Genomic DNA, 19,630 nt, shown 5'->3' on the forward strand with positions numbered 1-19,630 from the left:
CCAAGTAACCATGTGACTGGGTGGGCGTGGCCAAGTAACCATGTGACTGGGGAATCAAAGACAGAAATTTATTTATTTATTTATTTAATCTTTTTATACCGCCTTCTCCGAAGGACTCAGGGCGGTTCACAGCCAAATAAAACCACAATAATAAATATAATAAAACAGTAATTAAAAAAACTATCAAATATGGCCCAATTTAAAATACATATAAAACAATAAAACCCAGTTAAAATTTACAACCCCAATAATAAAATATTAAAATTCTAAAATTCTATGCCAGTCCTGCTCGAAGAAATAGGTACGTCTTCAGCTCGCGGCGAAAGGTCCGAAGATCAGGAAGTTGACGGAGTCCCGGGGGAAGTTCGTTCCAGAGGGTGGGAGCCCCCACAGAGAAGGCCCTTCCCCTGGGTGTTGCCAGCCGACATTGTTTGGCGGATGGCACCCTAAGGAGTCCCTCCCTCTGAGAGCGTACGGGTCGGTGGGAGGCAATCGGTGGCAACAGGCGGTCCCGTAAGTATCCCAGTCCTAAGCTATGGAGCGCTTTAAAGGTAGTAACCAACACCTTGAAGCGCACCCGGAAGACCACAGGTAGCCAGTGCAGCCTGCGCAGGAGTGGTGTCACCTTGAAGACGGTTTCGCTTCTCATCCGAGGAGCTTCTTCAGCTCTGACCGAATAGTGAAGGATGGAAGGAGTGGTGAAATCTAAATTTCTTTCCTACTGGTTCTGTGGGTGGGTGGGGTCATGTGACTGGGTGGGCGTGGCCAAGTAACCACTTGACTGGGGGATCGAAAGACAGAAAGTCCCTAACAACGTTCTGCTGGAGAGGGGTTGGACTAGATGACCTCGAGGTCCCTTCCAGCTCTGGATTATCCTCTGAAGCTGCGTCTAGTGCCAGGTTTGTAGTCCTTCCTTCCTCTCCTTTTTCCTTCCTGTCTCCCTCCCTCTCCTTCCTTCCTTCCTTCCTTCCTTCCTTCCTTCCTTCCTTCCTTCCTTCTCTCTCTCTCTCAAACGAAAATTTTTGCCTAGCAGGCTTCAGCTGTTTTACCTTTTAAAAAATGCTTTTAAAAGTTAAAAAAAAAAGCCTCTGATGATCAGGTACCCCATGTGATGACCAAACCCACCTCGCATTTGATGCATGGTGCGTGTAGCGCACATGCGCAACCAGCGAACCGATAGTAAACCGGTTCAGATTTCACCACTGTCCTGTACCATTTCAGACCAACGGCTGTCCAATCTCTTCTTAAAAACCTCCGTTGATACGAAGCATCCACCGCTTCTGGTGGCAGGCTGTTCCACTGGTTAATTGTCCTCAGGGAATTTCTCCTTCGTTCTAAGGTTGCTTCTCTCTGATCGGTTTCCATCCAGTTGTGTCTGTGCCCCGCCCCCCGAGCCGGGCCCCCTGCCAGAAAGTGACTCAGAAAGTGAGGGGGAAGGGCCGTCAGGACTTACCTCAGGAGCACCGGCTTCCCTGGCTCAACTCCAGGAGCCAGAAGCAGGCCAGGTGGAAGAGATAACGAGGCCTCCGTCCCCTGACTCTTCCCCCCCCCACACACACACATGCCTTCAGACCCAGCTGACGGCAATCAGGCCTGGCTGGACCCTAGGTTTCGTAGGCAGGAGAGGAGGGAACAACAGAAGCAGGGGTGGGGCAGGCCTAGGAAGTGCTGAGTCATGGAGCCACACCCCACAGGATATAAAGGCAGCAAGCGCTGCTGTGCCTCTTCGTAGCAGGAAAATCAACTGCTTGACTAAGAGCTGAAGTACTGTTTGTTCCTGGGTGACTCATCGGCATCGAGGGAGATAACAGAGACACTTGGCAGACGCTCGCTCTTTTGCTGCCACAGCTGATAGTGCCGGCTAATTAAGCCAATTGCTCGGACGGAGGCTAAGGGGGGACAGAACACATCCGTTGCTTCTTGTCCTGCCTTCGGGTGCTCTGGAGAATAAATTCACCCTTTGGGGCAGCCTCTCAAATCCCGGAATCTTAATGTAGACAGTCTCTTTGAGCCCTCTTTCAAGGGGTCACCATCTATCTCCTCTTTACAATAGCAAGAAGGTTCCATACCAGTGGTGGGATTCAGCCGGCTCGGTTGAACCGGTAGTTAAATTGCTGGCTGGCCCCGCCCCTTTGTGTCCCGCCCCTTCCAAGAGTCCCCACCTGCCTCGTTTTGGCTTCCAGTTAAGTGTAGAGAGGTCCAAAATGGGACACAGGGGGGCGTATCCCCCCCCCACGGTCTGTTTTTGCGGGGGGTGCAGGAGGCCGAGTGCTGCCTATCACACACACCCTGGCCACGCCCACCAAGCCACGCCCACAGAACCTGTGGTAAAAAATGTTTGAATCTCACCACTGTTCCACACCCATCTGCACTACAGCTAGTCCTCATCTTACAGCAGTTCATTTAGTGATTGTTCAAAGTTAAAAATGTGATTTAGGACCTTTTTTTTTCACACTCACGGCCTTTGTAGCATCCCCATGATCATGTGTTCAAAATTTAGATGCTTGGCACGCTGACTCATACCTACGACCGTTTCTGTGATCCCCTTTTGCGACCTTTTGAGGAGCAAAATCCTTGGGGAAGCCAGATTCACTTAAGAACCGCGTGACTGACTTAGTCAACTGCGGCGATTCCCTGAACCGCTTGCGGTCAGAAAGTTCGTAAAAATGAGGCAAAGCTCACCCAGCAAATGTCTCACTTAACGACAGAAATGTTGGGCTCAATTGTGGTCATAAGTCGAGGACTGCCTGTATTCAGGGGTGGTATTCACCTACCTACCGGTTCGCAAATGTGAGCACGCATGTGGAGAGCCTTCCGCGCATGTGCAGAGTGTCAAAAACGGGACTCGATAATGTCTGCTCCGCCCACTGCCAGCGGCGGTATTCAGCCGGTTCCTCACGGGACCCCGAGGGCGGAGATAAACCTCCAAGTGGCCTCGACGATTCTCAGAGAGAGCGCTAACGACCAGATGACTGCAAGGAATACAAATCCTTCCGTTTTCCACCATTCAGTCAGAACTGAAGAAGCTTCTCGGACGAGGAGCAAAACGTCTTCAAGAAAAAAACAACAACCTCCAGTTGCCTGTTAAGAAAGCACCTTTGGGCGCGATTGAATTCGGAGCAAATTCTTTTTTCTTTTCTCTTTCTGGTCACCTATTTTTTTCCACCGGCGGACGGAAAAACATTCGGGAATCTCTCTCTTTTGAAACGTCCCTTCTTGGTTATCTGTCTTGCCTCCAGAGAGCCCGGACGATTGTAGAGATCGAAAAACTTCTCCCCAAGGTCCTGAGGAGGAAATTCGAACTCGGGGAATGGTGCAAAGTGGCCGACAATGACACGCGGCTGTGTTTAAGGTAAATTGGTGGGTCAAGACGGGGGGGTGGGGTGGGGGGATTTCGCTCTGCAGGGGCAAAGAGAGGAAAATGGAACGGCAGGTTCATTCATTGCAGATTCTGAGATAGGGAAAGATTACAGAAAGTTTCTGTAGCAATGAGGATGAAACGTAAGGATGGATTACTGAGAGAAGAGAATATTTGTAGCTAAGAGTTGGACTGTGGGGTCCTTGGTGGTCTCTGAGCTTGGCTGTTTTCTTGTAGACCTTTCATCACCCAACTAGGCAACATCATCAGTGCTGGAAGGGAGTGTGGTTTGCTCTCTCTCTCTCTATTTATCATAGCTTGCCCTGTCATTGTTTGTAGCATTGTTTCTTGGTGTTTTCCTGGCATAGCCTGATTGTTTATCTGAATTGGCAGTTCCTTGACTGGAGTATTGTTTACTTCTTCATTGTTGCTCTAGTTAGTAGTATCCATCCTGGGGTTCATAATCTCTGGGTGTTGATTGCTGGCAAGAAGATGTTTTGGTCATTTTGCTTCTTGTTAGCTCTTTGACTGTCTCTTTTGCATACCGCCTAGGTGTTGTTTATGTCAATGAAATTAATCGATACGCTCTCTAACTAGAATCAATGAAGTCAAATGGACGGAGTGGAAAACCCACGTGGCCTTTATCAATGAGGATCCAGGAACAACAGGTAACTGAACACAAGGAGTAACATTGGTTTGAAAAACAAAGCCGAGATATTTTTCCCCCTATTATTATTTCCCCTGCTGATAATAGAGGTGCATATGTCGGTTACCATTTAATAATCAATTCCAGGTAATAGAAATATATGCAGGTAGTCAACTTACTTCTATCTATCTATCTATCTATCTATCTATCTATCTATCTATCTATCTATCTATCTGTCTGTCTGTCTGTCTGTCTGTCTGTCTGTCTAATTATGTATCTCTCTCTCCTCTTTTTCAATATATAATATATATTCAATATATAATCTCTTTATCTCAATCTTGTCTATATATCCGTCAATCTATCTATATATCTCCCTCTGTTTATCTATCCATCTGCCTTTCTCTCTATCATCTCTATCCCTCCCTCCCTCCCTCCCTCCCTTCCTTCCTTCCTTCCTTCCTATTCTTCATCTTTCTCTATCTACAGGGGCCTCTGTGGCTCAGACTGCTAATGCAGTCTGTTATTAACAGCAGCTGCCTGCAATTACTGCAGGTTCTAGTCCCACCAGGCCCAAGGTTGACTCAGCCTTCCATCCTTTATAAGGTAGGTAAAATGAGGACCCAGATTGTTGGGGGCAATAAAAGTTGACTTTGTATATAATATACAAATAGAATGAAGACTATTGCTAACATAGTGTAAGCCGCCCTGAGTCTTTGGAGAAGGGCGGGATATAAATGCAAATAATAAAAAACAACAACACCCAGATCTATCCATCCATCTCTCTCTCATTATCTATCTATCCATCCATCCATCCATCCATCCATCTCTCTCTCATCTCTATCCAGGTGTCTGTCTGTCTGTCTATATCTATCTATCTATCTATCCATCTATCTACCTATCTATCTATCTATCTATCTATCTATCTATCCATCCATCCATCCATCCATCTCTCTGTCTTACCTCTATCCAGGTGTCTGTCTGTCTTTCTGTCTGTCTCTCTTTCTCTCTCTCTCTCTCTCTCTCTAATCATGTATCTATCCTCTCTCTCCTCTTTTTCTGTATATAATCTCTTTATATCTCTAGCGTATATATATCCGTCAATCTATCTGATCTATATATCTCTTTGTTTACCTATCCATTCCTCTTTCTCTCTATCCATCTCTATCCTTCCTTCCTTTCCTTCTTCCTTCCTTCCTTCTTTCCTGTCTTTCTTGTCTTCCTCTTTCTTTACCCATCTTCCTTCCTTCCTTCCTTTTTCCTTTCTTCCTTTCCTTTCCTTTCCTTTCCTTTCCTTTCCTTTCCTTCTTTCCTTTCCTTTCCATTCCATTCCATTCCATTCCATTCTTTCCCCTATCTTCCTTCCTTCCTTTCTATTCTTCATCTTTCTCCAATCTACAGATCTTTCTATCCATCCATCTCTCTCTCATTATCTATCTGTCTATCTATCTATCTATCTATCCATCCATCCATCCATCCATCCATCCATCCATCCATCCATCCATCATCTCTCATCTCTAACCAGGTATCTGTCTGTCTGTCTGTCTCTCTCTGTCTCTCTCTCTTATCTATCTATCTATCTATCTATCTATCTATCTATCTATCTATCTATCTATCTACCTACCTACCTACCTATCTACCTACCCATTGTCAATCTGTCCATCCATATCTCTCTCTACCTCTACCTCCCTCCCTCTCATGAGGAAGGCATGGGTGGCTGGGGTATCCTGGGAGTTGAAGTCCACCCATCTTAAAGCCCCTGAGGTAGAGAAGGACTCCCCCGCCTGGCCTCCTCAGAAGTCTAGTCCAATTCCATCCTTCATTCCGAGATAAACGGAGTGGAGGACCTCTTCAATGAACCGAATCCCTGCTTTTCCCCGTTTTCATTTCAGAATGCAGCAGAATGCAAGAGACCTCCAGGAGTAACAGCAAAACCACTTTGAACGCCTACGAAGAAATTTACGACTTGCCAGAGACGACAGTTTGAGCCCTGCGCTTGCATGGGGGAATGTGAGACCCTGAAGCCTTCAGAGAAAGCGCCCACGAAGGGTTGGATGCACCCCGGTTCCCGAGCTCGGCCAGACTAGCATTCAGAAGAAGGGGCGGTAGTAACACCCCCTCCATCGCCAGAGTGTTGACCAAGAGTTGCAAGCAGGGAGAATACGAGTTCTCCTAACTGAGACTATCTCCACTTCTTGGGAAGCGGTGGACTTCTTCCGTTGGCGAACGAAGGGCCTGACCCGAAGGAAGTAACATTTCAGATTTCAAGAGAAACCACAGTACAAAATCTGCAGCGTTGAGCACGTTGGGTAAGCGACCTTTCCTGGTGGATTGGGACCTGCCTCTCCTCTTTGCTCTGGCAGGCTAGAGAGGAAGCAAAGGGTGGGTGTGGGGGGGGGGTCAGGATGAGCCATGAGCCCCCGCCCCCCCCGCCTCCCTCTATCTCTCTCCTGGGTCAATGGAACCGTGTTCCTGCCCAGAGGTGACCTCGAGCCAAAGTGGGCTAATTTTGGAAACGGACCAAGATTGATCCTGGTTTGTCCTCCGATGGAAAGAAGAAGCCTGTTAGGAGAAACATCTGGAGGGGGGAGATGGCAGAGGTTTTGCTGCACCGTTCTTGCTAAGGACACTTCCTGGAGAAGCGCGTTCCGGGAGTTTGTATTTACCTTGAAAAGAGACATCACTTTTTACGTGGTACATTTGGGGAGGTGAGATTTGAGGGCATTTTTGTACACTGTGTGTGTGTGTGTGCGAGAGAGAGAGAGAGAGAGAGAGAGAGAGGGAGAGAGAGAGAGACGGGAGGGAGGAGTGAGAAAGAGAGAAAAAAAAGAAAAAGAAAGAAAGAGAGAGATAGAAAAAGAGAAAAAGAGAAAAAGAAAAAGAAAGAGAAAAAGAAAGAGTAGTCTGTTTATGTGTGTGTGAGAGAGAAAGAAAAGTAGAAAAAAGAGAAAAAGTGAAAGAAAAGAGAGAGAAAAAAGAAAAAAGAGAGACAGAAAAAAAGAGACAGAAAAAGAGAGAAAAAGAGAGAAAGAGAAAAAGAGAAAAAGAAAGAGTACAATGTGTGCATATGTGAGAGAAAGAAAAAAGGAGAGAAAAAGAGAAAGAGTGAAAGAAAAGAGAGAAAGAAAAAAGAAAGAAAAGAGAAAGAGAGAAAGAGAAAGAGAAAAAGAGAGAGAGAAATAAAGAGCCATATGCATCTGCAAAGAAAATTGTTGAATTCCAAGTATGTGCACAGTATTTATTCAAGTATTTCTTGGGTTCTTTTTTGTAAGTGATGTTTTGTGAGCGTTGCCAGAGAGCAAATCGCTCCTCTTTGATCTGCACTTTACAGCCAGATGTGCAATTTGGCAAAATAATCTCCCTGCGGAAAAGCGAGAGACCCGTATGGCATTCGTCATTTTTCCAGACCTGATGACTTTGTCCAGGGATTTATCAGACCTGGGACTGTCTTTTAAAAAAATCTATCTATCTATATATATATTTATTGCAAATAAAAGAAATAAAGTCAATTGTTTTGTAAACACGTCTATCTCCCTAGTGTGCAATTTTGTGACGGCCAGGAAAGAGCCATCCTCCTCCTCACGCTGAAGAGAAATTTGAAACGGACATAAAACAGGTCACCTACGTCTTCTGTCCAATTTTATGATTTATTTTTTTTTGGAATGGTTGTTAAACAAATCGATTGTTCATTATGGGCCAGTTTTTGCCGAAAACGGGAAGTTTACGTCAGTTTTTTGGGGAAAAAAACATTGTAAAATGCAGTTATGTGGGACATAACTATAAGTGGGGGCTGGGTGCCCAAAATGAGGTGATGTGACCATGGGGGGTGGGATGGAATTCCCTGGAGGGGTCCATCATAAGCTCAAATGGTTGCTAAGCAACCGGTCATATGTCAAGGACTTCCCCTGTCTGGGATTTCTGATCTAAAGTATCTTCTAGATTCAGTGCTCTGATTGAAACTAGAGCAGCTTAAAATATCAGTTTTATAACATTTCTTTATCAGAAATATCTGATAAATAACGTGTAGGGTTTCCTGCCTAAGCAGGGGGTTGGACTAGAAGACCTCCATGGTCCCTTCCAACTCTGCTTATTCTATTCTATTCTATTCCCATTCCATTCCATTCCATTCCATATTTTCTATTCTATTCTATTCTATTCCATTCCTATTATTTCTTTCATTCTCTATTCTATTCTATTCTATTCTATTCTATTCTATTCTATTCCATTCCATATTTTCTATTCTATTCTATTCTATTCTATTCTATTCTATCCTATCCTATCCTATTCTATTCCATTCCATTCCATATTTTCTATTCTATTCTATTCTATTCCATTCCTATTATTTCTTTCATTCTATTCTATTCTATTCTATTCTATTCTATTCTATTCTATTCTATTCTATTCCATTCCATATTTTCTATTCTATTCTATTCTATTCTATTCTATTCTATTCTATTCTATTCTATTCTATCCTATCCTATCCTATCCTATTCTATTCTATTCCATTCCATTCCATATTTTCTATTCTATTCTATTCTATTCTATTCCATTCCATTCCATTCCATTCCATATTTTCTATTCTATTCTATTCTATTCTATTCTATTCTATTCTATTCCATTCCATTCCATTCCATATTTTCTATTCTATTCTATTCTATTCTATCCTATCCTATCCTATTCTATTCTATTCCATTCCATTCCATATTTTCTATTCTATTCTATTCTATTCTATTCTATTCTATTCTATTCTATTCCATTCCATATTTTCTATTCTATTCTATCCTATCCTATCCTATCCTATTCCATTCCATTCCATATTTTCTATTCTATCCTATCCTATCCTATCCTATCCTATCCTATCCTATCCTATTCCATTCCATTCCATATTTTCTATTCTATTCTATTCTATTCTATCCTATCCTATCCTATCCTATCCTATCCTATTCCATTCCATTACATATTTTCTATTCTATTCTATTCTATCCTATCCTATCCTATCCTATTCTATTCCATTCCATTCCATATTTTGTTCTGTTCTATTCTATTCTATTCTATTCTATTCTATTCTATTCTATTCTATTCTATTCTATTCCATTCCATTCCATTCCATTCCATATTTTCTTTTCTTTTCTATTCTATTCTATTCTATTCTATTCTATTCTATTTTATTCTATTCTATTCCATTCCATTCCATTCTATTCCATTCCATATTTTCGATTCGATTCGATTCCAGTCACATTTATATATCCAGGTTCAAAACATTTGTATCATTTCTTTATCCCAGTTCTCCCTTGCTTATTTCAAACAATTTTTCTTCCACACATAAATTCTGAATTACAAGTATTCCTCGACTTAGGACTACAATTGAGCCCCAAATTACAAGACAGTTGTTAAGTGAGTTTTGCACCATCTTACGACATGTCTTGCCACAGTTGTTAAGTGAATTGCGGCAGCTGTTCCATCAGTAGTATGGTTGTTAAGTGAATCCAGCTTCCCCCTTGACTTTGTTTGGCAGGTCACAAAAGGGGATCACATGACCAGAGGATACGACGACCGTCATAAATATGAGCCAGTTGCCAAATGTCCGAAGTTTGATCACGTGACCATGAGGATGCTGCAACGGTCGTAACTGTGAAAACAGTCACTTTTTTCAGTGCTGTTGTAACTTCAAAGGGTCACAAAATGAATGTATGCATTTAGGACGGTCGCAGCGGGGTCACGTGATTCCCTTTTGCGACCTTCTAACATGCAAAATCAATGGGGAAGCCGGATTCACTTAACAACCAGGTTGCTAACTTAACAACTGTGGTTGTTAAGTGAAACAACACTGGCAAAAAAAATGTTGTAAAATAGGACAAAACTCGCTTAACGGTGTGGCTCAGCAACAGATGTGTTTTGAGCTCAATTGTAGTCGTAAATCGAGGATTATCAGCCGCCTCAAAACCAGGCCTGAAAAAGTAGCCTTAAAAACAGCAATTGTAAAGTGCATAAAAAAACGGTTTATCATCATTGACACAGTGTGCGTTGTTTTGTGAGTAAGTGCTTTCTATTTCTTACGACGAAAAATTGAATTTTCGGTCTAGGATCTACATTGTCTTTAGGCCACCTTGGACGAGAAATATTTTCAGGCACTTTAGAGGAGGTTTAAAAAAACAATCCGGGTTTAAGAGACTCGGAGTCCTTTTGCGCTCAATTTTTCTTTCGCCGTCGTTACGAAGGCTTGTTGCTTCTCGTAATAGGCGGCCTCGTTCACAAAGGTTGGGTATACCGTCACTTCTCCGTCGTACGCGATGGTCTTTCCTTCCAGAGTCAAAAATATGGGATCTCCCGGCTTTAGCGGCTGCCAGTCTTGATCCTACGGGACAGGAACAAGATAATCTTACCAAATAAATGCGCCAACCATTTGCATAAGCGTGTTTAAAGGAAGCCTAAAGTACATTTCTGCAAGGCGATCCAACCCACTGCAACTACATAGCAAAAAAGGTTCTAAGAGTTGTAAACCTAATTTTGTGTAGCTTCTTTTGCAAAAACTCTACACTACTAACCAGAGCATACAAAACATTTGCTACACCTATTCTTGAGTACAGCTCACCTGTCTGGAACCCATACCACATTTCTGACATCAACACAATTGAATGTGTCCGGAAATATTTTACAAGAAGAGTTCTCCACTCCTCTGAAAACAACAAAATACCTTATCCCACCAGACTTGAAATCCTGAGTTTAGAAAACTTAGAACTCCGCCGACTCCAACAAGACCTGTGCTTAACTCATAGAATCATCTATTGCAATGTCCTTCCTGTTGAAGATTACTTCAGCTTCAATCGCAATAATACAAGAGCAAACAATAGATTCAAACTTAATGTTAACCGCTTCAATCTTGATTGCAGAAAATATGACTTCTGCAACAGAGTTATTAACACTTGGAACTCACTACCTGACTCCATAGTCTCTACTCAAACTCCCAAAAACTTCAATCAAAAACTGTCTACTATTGACCTCACCCCATTTCTAAGAGGACTATAAGGGGCGTGCATAAGAGCACAAAAGTGCCTACCGTTCCTGTCCTATTGTTCCCTTTCATTATATCAAATTAATATAGTTATTGCATACTTTTGCTCATATATATGCTTATATGATATGTAGATATTTTATGTTGATGCTTGCGTTTATTGTTGTGACAAAATAAAATAATATTAAATAAAAAACTGGTCAGTCCTAGAGGAGATCAATCCTGATTGCTCTTTAGAAGGCCAGATCCTGAAGAGGAAACTCAAATCCTTTGGCCACCTAATGAGAAGGAAGGACTCCCTGGAGAAGAGCCTAATGCTGGGAAAGATTGAGAGCAAAAGAAGAAGGAGACAACAGAGAACGAGGTGGCTGGATGGAGTCACTAAAGCAGTCGGCGGGAGCTTAAATGGACTCCAGAAGATGGTAGAGGACAGGAAGGCCTGGAGGAACGTTGTCCATGGGGTCGCGATGGGTCGGACACGACTTTGCAACTAACAGCAACAACAAAGTACAATTCAAGGGGTATCGTTAGACCACAATAAACAGCTCGTACGAACAAGCCAAGCTTCATCAGACACTGAGTTTTAAACACGCCAGAGATAAACGTGTGTCCGTCGTCTGACAAAAATTAAGAATAAAAATTAATAAAACACTGAATGAATGAATGAATGAATGAATCTCAGAGAGCAGATTTGATCAGCCACTAAGTCTCTTTTTCTGCTGTCAATTTTCTACATTTCTATGTTTCTAACTAAACAGGTCAAAACTAAACTGCACCCGTTCTGGTGGGCTCAGTTCAGTTCAAGGATAGGAATTCAAGCTTTGTCAGATTCCATTGCATTTAATAACAACAGAGTTGGAAGGGACCTTGGAGGCCTTCTAGTCCAACCCCCTGCCCAGGCAGGAAACCCTACACCATCTCAGTCAGATGGTTATCCAACATTTTCTTAAAAATTTCCAGTGTTGGAGCATTCACAACTTCTGCAGGCAAGTCTTTCCACTGATTAATTGTCCTAACTGTCAGGAAATCTCTCCTTAGTTCTAAGTTAATGTCTTGGCTCTTAGTTTAGAAAAATCCTTAGTGCTGGGCTAGCCACCTTCATTTTCTCGGGTGGAGACATGCATATGATTTAATTTATGGAGTCCCTGAGCTTTGTTTGGGGGTTTGTTTGTTTTTTGCAGTCCTTTCATTACCCAGCTAGGTAACATGATCAGAGCTAGAAGGGAGAGGAGGAGGAGGAGGAGGAAGAGGAGGAGGAGGAGGAGGAGGAGGAGGAGGAGGAGAACGACTGTGGAGTCCTTTGCGTTCTCTGACCTTGGAGACATTTCATGACCCAACTAGGTAACATCATCAGAGCTAGAAGGGAGAGGAGGAGGACGACGACAACGACTGTGGGGTCCTTTGTGTTCTCTGGTTTTCTTGGAGACATTTCATGACCCAACTAGGTAACATCATCAGAGCTAGAAGGGAGAGGAGGAGGAGGAGGAGAACGACTGAGGGGTCCTTTGTGTTCTCTGACCTTGGTTTTCTTGGAGACATTTCATGACCCAACTAGGTAACATCATCAGAGCTAGAAGGGAGAGGAGGAGGAGGAGGAGGAGGACTGTGGAGTCCTTTGCGTTCTCTGACCTTGGTTTTCTTGGAGACATTTCATGACCCAACTAGGTAACATCATTAGTGCTGGAAGGGAGAGGAGGAGGAGGAGGAGGAGGAGAACGACTGAGGGGTCCTTTGTGTTCTCTGACCTTGGTTTTCTTGGAGACATTTCATGACCCAACTAGGTAACATCATCAGAGCTAGAAGGGAGAGGAGGAAGAGGACTGTAGGGTTCTTGATGCTATCTGACCTTGGTTATTTTCTTGCAGATGTTTCGTTACCGAACTAGGGAACATTATCAGTGCTAGAAGGTGAGGGAGAAGGAGGGGGTGGTGCTCTCTGAGCTTGGCTGTTTTCTTGCAGACATTACATTACCTGATTAGGCAACATCATCAGTGCTACAAGGGGGTGGAGTTTGCTCTCTACCTCTATACAGCTGACTGGCCTTGTCAGCACAATTCCCCAACCAAGGAACTTACCAAGTCAGACAAACAATCAAACAGTAAACAACAGCCTAATAAAGAAACCACCAAAACCACACACAGTGACACTGACAAGCTCCACATTTTCGATACAAGCAGTCCTCGACTTACAACCGTTCATTTAGTGACCGTTCAAATTTACAAAGGCACGGGAAAAAAAATGAGTTATAACCAGTGGTGAAATCCATTTTTTTTAAACTACCGGTTCTGTGGGCGTGGCTTGGTGGGCGTGGCATGGTTTGGTGGGCGTGGCAGGGGAAGGAATAAAATAATAATAAATAAAGGATACTGCAAAATCACCATTCCCTCCCCATTCTGGGGCCAGCCAGAGGTGGTATTTGCTGGTTCTCTGAACTACTCAAAATTTCCGCTACCGGTTCTTCGAACTGCTCAAAATTTCCACAACCGGTTCTCCCGAACCGGTCAGAACCTGCCTGATTTCACCCTTGGTTATGACTCCTTTTCACATGACCGTTGCAGCATCCCCATGGTCACGTGATCAAAATTCAGATGCTGGGCAACTGGCATGTACTTGTGACTGTTGCACTGTCGCAGGGTGATGATGCGATCCCGTTTTGACCAGCAAAGTCAAGGGGGAAGCCAAATTCACTTAACAACTATGTTGCTCGCTTAACAACTGCAGCGATTCACTTAACAGAGGTGGCAAGAAACGTTGTAAAATGAGACAAAAAAACCTTCAAGTCTTGCTCGGCTGCAGAAATTTCGGGCTCAGTTGTGGTCGTAAGTCGAGGATTACCTCTACAACCCACCTTAGATTTCCCACAGCAGCTGTTAAAAAGAGAAAAATAATCATACGTGTTTACCTGTAAATTTGGGTGAATGACAGCCATAATCTCATTTTTTTGGTTCCTGGGATAATCAACTTTCTCCAATAATTTATAAATCTCAATGGTGCATGGAGGGAATTCTTGCCCTAGAAAGAAAACGGTGCATATCTTCAAATTTTCATGACCTTGTTTTAGAGATGCCATTCCTGATAACGTTTTCAGCCACTGCAATGGATTATTTGTTAAAGCAAACTAAATCCTTAAGCTGCAATTAGATCTGATGATTGGAAACTTCTCAGTAAACCACCTTTCTTATAGTTGGGATGCTGAAGGGTGAAATTTTCATGCCACCCCTTATAAAGTTCAACATTGTGCATTCAATTTTTTTTAAAAAAATCTCTTTTATTTGCATCTTATGAACTTTAGGAATTAGATTTTATGTTCTTATCTTGTCAGGTTAGAAGGGATTGTCAGGAAGCTAAAAACCAGTAAGAAATATTTGTCTTTAGCAATTTCTCCAAAGATAGAACAAGAAGCAATGGGTGGAAGGACAAGAAGCAATGGGTGAAAACTAATCAAGGAGAGAAGCAACTTAGAACTAAGGAGAAATTTCCTGACAGTTAGAACAATTAGTAAGTGGAACAACTTGCCTGCAGATTAGAAGTTGTGAATGCTCCAACACTGGAAGTTTTTAAGAAGAGATTAGATAACCATTTGTCTGAAATGGTGTAGGGTTTCCTGCCTGGGCAGGGGGTTGGATTAGAAGACCTCCAAGGTCCCTTCCAACTTTGTTAAATTATTATAATAGTTATAAACACTTTTTTCCGAGAAAGCAACGTTTTAAATTGCATGACACAATTCAACTGCTCTTTGGCAAGTAGTTTAAAAAGCCTGAAAAAAGGTGTATCGTTTATATCCTGACCCAATATGCAAAGAAAGGAAGCATAAAGTTCATTCTTTAATAATGTAGTGTGTCTCTTTTACAGGTAGCTTTTGACTTACAAACACAATTGGGAGCAAAACTATTTTTACTTAGACAAGTCAGTTAAGCGATTCTGGAAAGGGTGCAGAGAAGAGCAACTAAGATGATTAGGGGACTGGAGGCTAAAACATATGAAGAATGGTTGGTGGAATTGGGTCTGTCTAGTTTAATGAAAAGAAGGACTAGGGGAGACATGATAGCAGTGTTCCAATATCTCAGGGGTTGCCACAAAGAAGAGGGAGTCAAACTGTTCTCCAAAGCACCTGAGGGTAGAACAAGAAGCAATGGATGGAAACTAATCAAGGAGAGACGCAACCTGGAATTAAAGAGAAATTTCCCGACACTGAAAACAACCAGTGGAACAATATTTTTTTCCCAATATTTTGGTGTTTTGTATTATAACTGTGTCTATGTCATATAATATATGTGGGTATATGCATTATTTATTTATTTGCTTCTTTATTTGTCAAGTTTATGCAGTGTATATTGGAGGAGGTGAACCTTTGAGAGCTGTATGCAACGACGTTTCATTTTAATGTATGCCGATTAGTGTACATTCAAAGTGGCAACACAGTTACTCCAAGTCTAAGTCATTCTACCTTTTCTTGAGTATACCAAATATTATTTTTTCTAAAGACCCACAACATAAAAAAAACACACACCATAAAACAGTGAAGATGCTGAGAACATTCTAGAAAAAGATTTGGCGGTGTTTAAAAATGACGTTTCCACTCGCAGAGCGTGTGACCAAAAATGACAAGGACTACCTTATAAGGCTGTACCTGCATTGTATTTTGCCACGAAATCCAGCCCGTATCGGATGATTGTCCTCATTTTATCCAAAATGTCAGCCCTCAGAACACCTTGAGGCTGAGAGCCAACTTCAACACCTGGAAAAGAAGCCAAGGAACCATCAATGTTTTTCCCTTGGGGACACCAGAGAAGACCTGGTCCTCTTCTATCATTTATTTATGATTTATTATTTTGTAAACAAATTATTATATATTAATACCATCATCATCATCATTTTAGCCACCGCAGGATGAATGCCTCCTTGCAAGGTTTTCAACCTATGCATGTGCAATATATTAATTATTTATTAATAGTGTCTTAATATTATATAATATTATATGAATAATTCAGTATAATGTAATGTAATATAGTTGAATATATATAATAAGAATAGAATAGAATTTTTATTGGCCAGGTGTGATTGGACACACAAGGAATTTGTCTTTGGTGCATAAGCTCTCAGTGTACAGAAAAGAAAAGATACCTTCATCAAGGTACAACACTTAATGATAGTCATAGGGTACAAATTTAACACTTAATGATACAACACTTAATGATAGTCATATGCTACAAATAAGCAATCAGGAAACAATCAATATCAATATAATCGTAAGGATTACCAGCAACAAAGTTACAGTCATATAGTCATAAGTGGAAGGAGATGGGTGATGGGAATATAATAATTATAATGAATGATTATTATATAATCAATATAATATAATAACAATGTGTATAATATATGTTTAATACATACAATAATAATATAATATATATCATATAATATATTAATTTATTAATATATTGACATATAATAAATAAAGTATATGTTTAATATATAATTTAAAATGAATTAATATATAAAATATATAAATATAAAATATAAATTTACATTATAAATATTAACATTTATTGGTTGTTTATGACATTTTCAGATAGTCCTCGACTTATGACCCCAATGGAGCCTATTCTATTCTATTCTATTCTATTCTATTCTATTCTATTCTATTCTATTTCTATTACATTCCATTCTTTACTCTATTCTATTCTATTCTATTCTATTCTATTCTATTCTATTCTATTCTATTCTATTCTATTCTATTCTATTCTATTCTGCTGCCTACTCACACATGGCAACCCCAGGCGGCTTACAAGGATATAAAAACATAATATAAAAGAAATAAAAAGAAAAATAATAAAATAATAACCCCCTCCCCCTTCATCTTACAACTGTAAGTAAATAAGGGGGCGTGCATAAGCACATCAGCGTGCCTACCGTCCCTGACCTACTGTTCCCATTTATTCATACTTTTGTGTCTCGCCCTCACCGCAGCTGGGGCCTTCTTATCTGCTTCCGAACGCTAAGGAATGTCCTAGTATGCCTCCCAGCCCCAGCCCTGGCTCCATGCCCAGACAGGCTGAGGAGGAAGAAGTACCTCCAGCCCCCAGCTCTGGCTCCATGCCCAGGCAAACGGAGCAACTAGACCCCTCCCCCTCCCCCACAGCATGTGAGCCTGAGGAAGGTCAATTACCAACAGCTGCAGACTGGAGTGACCCTCGCTTCAGGAGAATTGATAGGCGGCGGCAACAGAAGGAGGGGAGGGGCAGGCCTGGATAAGTGCTGAGTCATGGAGCCACACCCCATGGCCTATATAAAGGATCTGCTTTCTGGCATTCTCTGAGTCAGGCAAAGTCTACCTTATCTTGCTGAAGTCACTTTCTGGTCTCCTGCCTGCCTTGAGAACTTTGCTAGGACTTTGGCAGAGCTGCAGAGGCAAGCCTGATTCGGATTTCCCTGACCCGGTCGTCAGCGGAGGAGTGGGACACGACACATACTCATTTCTTATGTATATACCCTGTTTCCCCTAAAATAAGACATCCCCTGATAATAAGTCCAATCGGGCGTTTGAGCGCATGCTCTAAAATAAGTCCCTCCCCAAAAATATTTAACCGCATGCGCAGCCGGTCCCCGCCATTTTCTCTGGTTAGTGTTAGAGAGACAGAGCTAGAAATCAGGTAAGATGGCAAGAGGATCCCCGTCTTGCTCCACACGCCCCAAAATAATAGGACCTCCCCGAATATAAGGCCAAGCGCTTATTTCGGGGTTCAAAAAAATATAAGACAGGGTCTTTTTTTCAGGGAAACACGGTATTTATACCTGTTTATACTTATATGTCTCTATATGTTATGTTCATACTTATACTTGTTTTCTCATACCTGCTTGACAAACGAAATTAAAAAAATAAAATAAAACAAACAGTTCTCTTCCTAAGCAGGATGGGTGTTTTGCCCTGCCTTATGATCACCTTTTCAGTCACGGTTGTTAAGCGAATCGCTGCAGTTCCCTAAGTGAATCACGCGGTCATTAAGCGAATCTGGCTTAACCGATGGCCTTGCTTGTCGGAAGCTGTCTGGGAAGGTCACGAACGGTGATCTCACGAAAATGGGATGCTGGGCTGTCATTCATGCAAGCCGGTTGCTAAGCGCCCGAATTTTGATCGGGCGCCCGCGGGGATGATGAGATGGTCGTAAGTGCGAGGACTGGCACTTTTTTAGTGTCACTGAACAGTCGTTAAACAAATGGTTGTAAGTCGAGGACCACCCGATAATTAAATTATGGAAACGTGTCTAGAAACCCAAGCTTCTTCTCTGGTAATATTGTACTACTAACTAGAGCGTACAAAACATTTGCTAGACCAATTCTTGAATACAGCTCATCTGTCTGGAACCCGCACTGCATATCGGACATAAATACAATTGAGAGAGTCCAGAGATATTTCACAAGAAGAGTCCTCCACTCCTCTGCTCACAATAAAATACCTTAGGCCACCAGACTCCAAATTTTGGGCTTAGACAACTTAGAACTACGCCGACTTCAATCTGACCTAAGGTTAATACATAAAATTATCTACCGCAATGCCCTACCTGTCAATGACTATTTCAGCTTCAACCACAACAATACACGAACATACAATAGATACAAACTCAAGGTAAACCGCACTAAACTCGAATGCAGAAAATACGACTTCAGTAACAGAGTGGTCAATGCCTGGAATGCACTACCCGACTCTGTAGTTTCTTCCCCAAACCCCCAAAACTTTAAGCTTAAACTGTCTAGTGTTGACCTCACCCCATTCCTAAGAGGTCTATAAGGGGCGTGCATAAGTGGACCTGCATGTCTTTTTTACTTACTCTTTTCATTTATCCAAATTATGTTTATACTTTTACCTGTTATCTTATATATGATTGACAAAATAAATAAATAAATAAAAATAAATAGACATTTGCTAAAAAATGGAACGGGGTTAATAATAGTCATATTTACCGATTGGATGTTTTGCTACAGATCGAGTCGTTGCGTATTTCAAGTTGGGATGTTCCAGAAGTAAGACCGAACATCTGTCTGGGGACACAGCGTGCTGCAGAAGACATTGGTTTAATGTTCTCGTTATACAGGCAGTCCTCGACTTATGACCACAATTGTACAACCAGCAGTTCATTTGTGACTGGTCTGCACACACACACCCCCGGAGTCATGCGATCCCCTCTTGTGAGCTTCTGACAAGCAAAGTCAATGGGGAAGCCAGATTCACTTAACAACCAGGAGACTAATTTCACATCTGCAGGGATTCCCTTAACAAACATGGCAAGGAAAGGCTACCTGTGGCCTTCCGGGTGCGCTTCAAGGTGTTGGTGAACGTCTTCAAAGCGCTCCATGGCATAGGGCCGGGCTATTTACGGGACCGCCTGCTGCTACCGAATACCTCTCACCGACCCGTGCGCTCTCACAGAGAGGGACTCCTCAGGGTGCCGTCGGCGCGACAGTGTCGTCTGGCGACGCCCAGGGGAAGGGCCTTCTCTGTGGGGGCTCCCGCCCTCTGGAACGAACTCCCCCCAGGACTCCGTCAACTTCCGGACCTCCGAACCTTTTGCCGCGAGCTTAAAACTCACTTATTCATCTGCGCTGGACTGGGTTAGTT

The 19,630-nt window shown here is 42.3% G+C and overlaps 2 protein-coding genes across 4 annotated transcripts in view; one reads left to right on the forward strand and one right to left on the reverse strand.

Annotated features, from left to right (window-relative positions):
- TRPV3 (transient receptor potential cation channel subfamily V member 3) overlaps positions 1–8,319 on the forward strand; it is an 86,871-nt gene extending 78,552 nt beyond the window's left edge. Inside the window, exons 18-20 of the mRNA XM_058164005.1 lie at positions 3,240–3,352; positions 3,956–4,026; positions 5,894–8,319. Coding sequence (XP_058019988.1) covers positions 3,240–3,352; positions 3,956–4,026; positions 5,894–5,988 — 279 coding nt within the window. The 3' untranslated portion in view covers positions 5,989–8,319. The remainder of the gene's footprint in view (positions 1–3,239; positions 3,353–3,955; positions 4,027–5,893) is intronic.
- Positions 8,320–9,019: 700 nt separating this feature from the next.
- Positions 9,020–19,630, reverse strand: part of ASPA (aspartoacylase) — a 34,935-nt gene continuing 24,324 nt past the window's right edge. For all 3 annotated transcript variants that reach the window (XM_058164047.1, XM_058164046.1, XM_058164045.1), the window contains 4 exons: positions 18,976–19,069; positions 15,644–15,751; positions 13,916–14,025; positions 9,020–10,356 (listed from right to left, as the gene is read on the reverse strand). In XM_058164047.1, the coding sequence (XP_058020030.1) occupies positions 10,165–10,356; positions 13,916–14,025; positions 15,644–15,751; positions 18,976–19,069 (504 nt within the window). In that variant the 3' untranslated portion in view covers positions 9,020–10,164. The remainder of the gene's footprint in view (positions 10,357–13,915; positions 14,026–15,643; positions 15,752–18,975; positions 19,070–19,630) is intronic.

Source organism: Ahaetulla prasina, chromosome 1 (genome assembly GCF_028640845.1).
Source record: "Ahaetulla prasina isolate Xishuangbanna chromosome 1, ASM2864084v1, whole genome shotgun sequence".
NCBI lineage: Eukaryota > Metazoa > Chordata > Lepidosauria > Squamata > Colubridae > Ahaetulla > Ahaetulla prasina.